Source organism: Elephantulus edwardii, unplaced genomic scaffold, assembly GCF_000299155.1.
Source record: "Elephantulus edwardii isolate Elephantulus edwardi_28Jun2011 unplaced genomic scaffold, EleEdw1.0 scaffold00554, whole genome shotgun sequence".
Taxonomy (NCBI): domain Eukaryota; kingdom Metazoa; phylum Chordata; class Mammalia; order Macroscelidea; family Macroscelididae; genus Elephantulus; species Elephantulus edwardii.
Genome location: NW_006400304.1, coordinates 231,032 through 237,670, shown reverse-complemented (window position 1 = coordinate 237,670; position 6,639 = coordinate 231,032). Strand labels below are relative to the sequence as shown.

The 6,639-nt window shown below is 43.3% G+C and overlaps 1 protein-coding gene across 1 annotated transcript in view; it reads right to left on the bottom strand.

Annotated features, from left to right (window-relative positions):
* Window positions 1-3,024, bottom strand: part of INCA1 (inhibitor of CDK, cyclin A1 interacting protein 1) — a 9,392-nt gene extending 6,368 nt beyond the window's left edge. The window contains exon 1 of the mRNA XM_006903294.1: window positions 2,981-3,024. Coding sequence (XP_006903356.1) covers window positions 2,981-3,024 — 44 coding nt within the window. The remainder of the gene's footprint in view (window positions 1-2,980) is intronic.
* Between the last annotated feature and the right edge of the window lie 3,615 nt (window positions 3,025-6,639).

Genomic DNA, 6,639 nt, shown 5'->3' with positions numbered 1-6,639 from the left:
TGAAACAACATATGAGCAAGAGCCTATGGTGATGAAAGAAGAAGTTCAGGCTGCTTTGAAGGACATGGCCAAAAATAAGGCTCCAGGAATAGATATAGGAAGAGAATCTAGTGGATTTAAACCACATACCTCTGAGATTGCAGTGTAGCTTCCTGCCACCAGGCCACCAGAGCTCACCAGCTTTAACCATTTCTACTACCTCTACCTTAACCTAAGCAGTTACCCTCTGCCTAGACTATTGAAATAGTCTCCTTCCTCTCTCCCCATTTCCATTTCCACTCCTCCCTATCATTCTACCCCAACTATTTATTCTGCACAGAGAACTGAGAAAAATCTTTTAACATATCATTAAGTGAAATACTATATGGTTTTATTTCAAAATAATCTGGGAAGTAGGATGCTGGATGAGCATTTATATATATTATATTTCTATATATCTATAAATGAAAAGATTTATATATGTTGTTGTTGTTGTGTACCAACCAATTCACAGCTGACCCTCCAGTGGGTTTTCAGAAGCATTAACTCGCAGGGTGCTTGACTTCCTCTCCTCCTACCAAACAGCTGGTGGATTTAAACTGCATTCTTTTGGGTTGACAGGGCAGTTCCCTGCAATCCTGAAGGCACAAAGTTTAAATCCAGCAACTGCTCCACAGGAGAAGGATGGGCAATTTCCTCTTGTCTGATTTACTGCCTCTGATAACAAGCCAGAGTGTCAGTTATGGGTTAGTTCCAACTCAGTGGTACTCAACAATAACAACAGGCCACCAGAGGTCCCTAACATTTATTTCCTTTGTGGGTTGTTGGTTTTGTTTGATGATTTATTTCATCTTGGAGAGGATTAAACCAAGCTACTCCTTGGAGGCAAGGATTCTGGGGCTTCATCTGACATACTTTGGACATGTTGCCAGGAGGGACGGGTCCTTGGAGAGGGACATCATGCTTGGGAGGGTGGAGGGACAGCGCAGGAGGGGAAGACCCTCTATGAGATGGATCGATTCAGTGACTGGGGTAATCGGGATGGGTGTGTCAGAGGCAATGCGGTTGGCGCAGGATAGAGCAGGGTTTAAGGCTGTTGTGCATAGGGTCGCTATGAGTCGGAAACGACTCGATGGCACATAACAACAACAACAACAACATATAAAAATTATATATATAAATTATATATATATAATATATAAATTACATATATATAAAATATATAAATTACATATCTATCTAGATATAGATATAGATATAGATAGAGATAGAGATAGAGATAGATATATAGATATACACATACATATATACTTTTTAGAATTCAGTAGTCCAGGCTTTTCTTTTTTTCCCCAAGAACAGTTTTGAAGGAGCCCTGGGGAGATACTGGGTCATTCTGTCCTTTGGTATTACTATGAAGTTGTATTCTATTTGATGGCAATGGATTATGTCCTTTGTTTTTAAACACTGCAGGCTGGAGGGGCTGGGAAGAACGTGGCCACCAGTTTGACCCCTGTCCTGGCCTCAGAGCTCAGAGGCGGTAGCATCCATGATCAAAAAGATGGTGAAATTAAGCTGGGGTGGGGGGGTGGTGATGGAAGGGATGATTTGGTCCATTATACTCTTTACTTTTTTACTTATTTAGAATTTTTCATAAAAAATTGTGTGTGTGGGGGGGAATCACTTCCTTGCTTAAAACCTTCCAATGATTTCTACGGTTCTTAGGATAAAACCCAAACTCTTTTTGATGGCCTCCTGTTCTAGTCTAAAGTTCTAGGAGAAATACAAAGCCAAAGGTGGGGGATTTTAATCTGCGGCCCTCAGGGCTGGTTTTGCTTTTGGTCAAACATTCTTCTAAGTGGTATAGCACTGGCTATACAGAGGTGATTTGTGGTTGCTGTGATGCTAAACACTGTGACACTGATGTGTGAAATGTGATAATGGTTACCCTTGGAAGACAGTGTTTGGTGGAGCTCCCAGATTAAAACAGGTTTGGAAGCAGGAGTGGCATCCACTTCTGAAATAGCTGCGTGTGGAGTCTCTGTGACTCTAGAGAAACGATGAAAGTTATACAAGTGTTCAGGTCTTTCTTTCATAGGGTTGCTATGAGTCATCTACGACTTAATGACACTTAACAACAAGAAGAAGAAGGTTATATTATAGGATCTGGCCTTTTATACTTCCCTGACTATAGTTTTCCCTTGATCCATTATATTGGCCTGTTTCCTTTTTCCAAGAACTAACCAAGCTTGTTTTCTTCTTAATGTTTTGTTGGTTTGTTTTTTTTTTTTTTACTTGGAGTTAGGTGTGTTGGAGACAATGAGACTAGTTCAGGATTTCAGAGCTATTGTGCATAGGGTCTTTATGAGTTGCAGGCAATTGACAGCACATAACAACATTCCTTTTTATTGCTTCAAGTCCTTATGTTCTTTCTTATTTTTAAGTCTCAAACTCACTATCTCAGAAGTCTTCACAATCAGCTTATCTAATCTTGAGTCCTACTCAGCACTTCCTCTGATTTTCTTCTGGTCTCCCTTCTTTTTTTCTTTTTCTTCTTTTTTTTTTAATTATTATTAAATTTTATTCGTTTTAATGAACATTTACAGAGATTTTGGGTTCTCATTCATTCATTGTTGCACTCTGGTCTCCCTTCTTTACTGATGTCTAGCTATAGTAGGAGTCTGGGAGAGGAAAACACTATATTGCAATTCTGTTTTATTTTCTCCATAATATTTAATCACTAGTTGAAATTATATTTGTTTATACAGCTTGTCTTCTCTCTTTAAATGTAAGCTGTATGAGAGCAGGCCCTGTCTTGCATTTTCAGTGCCTAGAAAATGGTTATGTTTAAATGATATGCTGAATCAAATATTTCATCAATCCCCTGAGACAAGCCAGTGAGCTTCCTAATTCTTTATTTCCTACTTCTATCAGGGCAGGACTCAAAGATGCAATCCTTCTTTCACCATGATTCCATCCTTTCTTTTGTGTAAAGTGGACTCACTTGGCAAAGGGGATGAAGTTGTTTCCATCTTCCTGTTCCTGCATGACTGGACTGGACTGAGTAGTAGGCTGGACTGAGTCTCCTTTGTGGCCTCTGGGAGGATAACAGAAAATGAATCATTTGCTCATGCTATAGTTTAGGAAGATCAATAGCAGATTTAGAGACTGTGCAAGAGGTGTATGGATTCTCCAAAAGAAAAGAGAGCTTAAAACGAGTGCTGGGCTAGTTTCAGAGTGAAGATAGTGAGCACAGGAAAGCTGAATAAGGTAAAAGAGAAAGTAAGTTTTTGAAGTCAAATGTGTACATTAAGTGAAAAATATTTAAGTGACCAAAATGGCAATATAGGGTGATGAAATGAGAAAGGATAACAGGTTAATATTGAATGGAGCAGGAAAATTTGAGGGTAGTTGTGTAAAATTGGTGGTTAGGGGCAGGTTAGAGAAGTAGAGAATTGAAGATTCATAAATAAATCAGGTATGAGTGATTAGAGATGAGGAGAGGGAAGAAAACACAGCTGATAACGTTGACAAGTAAAGAAAGGTGAGTAGACATTAGCAAAGAGTTGGAAACAACCCAAGTGCCCATAAAGAAATGAATGGATAGAGCAGCTCTGGTATATTCACACAATGGGATACTATGCTTCATTGAAAAACGAAGAACTCATGGAATATTACACAAAATCGGTGATCCTGGAGGACATTATGCTGAGTGAAATATCTGTCACAAAGGGACATACACTGTATAGTGCCACTGTTATAAAACAGGACTGACGTCGGGGTTGGGAGAGACTGAGAAAGAGGGGATAAATAATGTATATTGCATTGAAACAGATGAGGGAAAGAACTGTTTAAAAGGGATATGTGATTAGGTATTATTGTCATGACAGGAGTCCAGAATGAAGGCTGCATAGTGGAGTGATCTTGGGGGGAGTGATTGTATAACAATGAAGGAATTTTTCTTTTACTTTTCAAAGAGAAGAGCGAATGGGGGGAGGGGTGGGCAGGGAGAAAAGTGCAACAGTGAATGAATGGAATTCCAAAGTCTCTGTAAACTTTCATTAAAATTAATTAAAAAAGAAAGAAAGGTGAGTAGAGGAGTCAGTTTCTTGGATCTAGAATTAGGGGCAACCAAGAAACTCTGATGGTATTCTTTAGAGTGTTGTTCTGCCAACTAAAAGGTTGCATCTTTGGTGGTTCAAATTCTACCAGCTGCTCTATGGAAGAAAGATGGGAAATCTTTCTTCAGATGTGATTCACAGCCTTGAAAATCTGGTGGAGGGTCTTTAAGTTGGCACAGGCTCGAGGGCAGTTAGTCTTTGCTTTTTATAAGGATCACCTGGTATTGTGGTGTATTCTCTGTTGGGCTGTTAACTGAAAGTTTGGTGGGTTGAATCTACCAGTTGCTCTGCGAGAGAAAGATTAAGCAGTCTCCTCCCATAAAGTTTTATTACTTCACTAACCTAAAAGAGGGCTATGATGAGTTGGAATTGACTCAAAAACAGTGTGGGCAAGGATCACCTCAGAGTCCAGTGAGGTGGGCAGAAAAGAAAAATAGTTAGGAGAGTGCATTTAGGTAATATACAGGACAGAAAAGCCAATTAGAAACTTGACAAAGATGAAAAAGTATATTCAAGGCCAACTAGGTATGGGCTAAGAAAGTAGTTATGTGAGGTAAAAAATGAAGAGGATAGAATTTATGGCTAATGTGGCAGATAGGGATATTTAAGGGTTGGACTTAAGAGGGCAAAAAGTCAAATGTCATTGCTGTGGATGCAGAACAGATCCTTCAGCGAGTTTTTGGAGGTTGTAAAATCTTTACAGAAGTAGACTGCCCATCCTTCTTCTGAATAGCCATTGCTGGATTTGAACCAGCAGACAGGCACTATCTTTGGGTTAACCTTATAGCTCCCTACCAAGATTAGGCCAGCTATAGGGTAGATGGGGTCTAAATAGGATATTCTGTGTCAAAGGGGGGGTGAGTAGAACCAGGATCCAGTGGGAGCTGAAGTGTATCCAGACCACAGGTGTTCACTGCCAGTGACAGGTTTCAACTCATAGCCACCTTTCTTGCCAGAATACAATGTCCTCTTGGGTCTCCAAGGCTGCACATCCTCATAGGAGCAGATTGCTCTTTCTCCCATTTAAAAAACAGTGGATTAACTCAGGCACAAATGGAGACTTGTGCACCAATGTTCATAGCAACGTTATTCACTATTGCAAGAACATGGACACAGCCCAGATGTCCAAATAAAATCGAATGGATTGAGAAATTATGGTACATTCATATGATGGGATACTATGCAGCATGCAGAAGCAATGATTTTGTGAATTATTATCTAACTTGGGAGGGACTGGAGAGCATTATTCTAAGTGAACTCAGTCCCATAAGGACAAATATTGTGTAAAACCATTCTTATAAAACGAGTATGAAGATCCAAGGTGGGGCAGAGGAGGAGCAGAGGTGTGAGTATAAGGGGGATGTTAATCATAGGGATGCACAATTTGATGGATGGGGTGAAGGAAATGAGAAAGATCTGGCGTCAAAAATATATAAACTTTGTAAATAAACCAATATAAAATAAGAATGAAAATAAACCCAGGAACAGTGGGTTAGCAATGTCAACCTTGTGATCAGCAGACCTATTAACTTTGAGTTGAGCTGAATGGCCCCCACTCACAGGGACCCTACCAATTCCTGGAAGGAGGCCGTCCTGACCCTGTGCCACCCCTGTCCTCTCTCTAGTCGCTGTGTCCATACCTCCCACACCCTTGCTGAGCCTCTACCCTCCCAAGCATGATGTCCTTCTTCAGAGACTGGATCCTTCTGACGACATGCCAAAGCAGGTGGACAAAGTCCCACCTTCCTTGCTTCTAGGAAGGACTTCAGCTGAACCTTAGACAATTCGTCCCAGCCTGTTGGCCCTAAATGGATGACCAAGCTTTAGAGGTCAAGAAGGGCCTCAGAAGTAGCCTGGCCAGTGGACCTGAAGGCCTGTGGGATGACACCAGGATCTGGACTCCAGGATCTGGGGTAGCCCTGTCCTGACCGGAAGTACTAGGCGGCGCGAGCCTTGGGCGGGGCAGCGACCCAGACAGAAGTGGTGGGCCCCGGCGGGGCTCTGGCCTGAGAGGGTCGCCCAGATCTGAGGCGGCACCTAGGCCTAGAGGGAGTTGCTTCGGTTTGAGGAGACCGCCGGGGCCTGCTCGGACAGACGGGTTGGCGGGGCAGGTGGGGACAGGGCGCCGGGGCGGCAGCAATGCCGTCGTCGCCTGCTCTTGGCCACAGCACCTGAGGTAGTTCAGCGGCGAGTTCTAGAACAACCGGCCCAGCAGGGAGGAGACTCCGGGACGCCAGCGGAGGGCGGGGCGGATCCACGGCGCCGGGGGCGGGGCCTGGATGAGCCCACCTCCAGGGCGGGCCCGACCGACGGGAGGCCCCGCCCCCGCGCTCCAGCCTGGGGCCTAAGTCTCCCACAAATATGTACCCCCTGTCTTTCCCGAATCCTCGTGCACTGCCTGTCCTCCCCAGTCCTGGCGTCCTACTGGCCCTTTTGCCTCCACAATGGGGTTCTTCCGTTCCCCTCCAGTGGGTCCTGCTGTCCGGGGAGCATTGCCCCTTTAACAAGAGGAGTCTAGTGGCTCCCCATTCGTCCCGCCCCC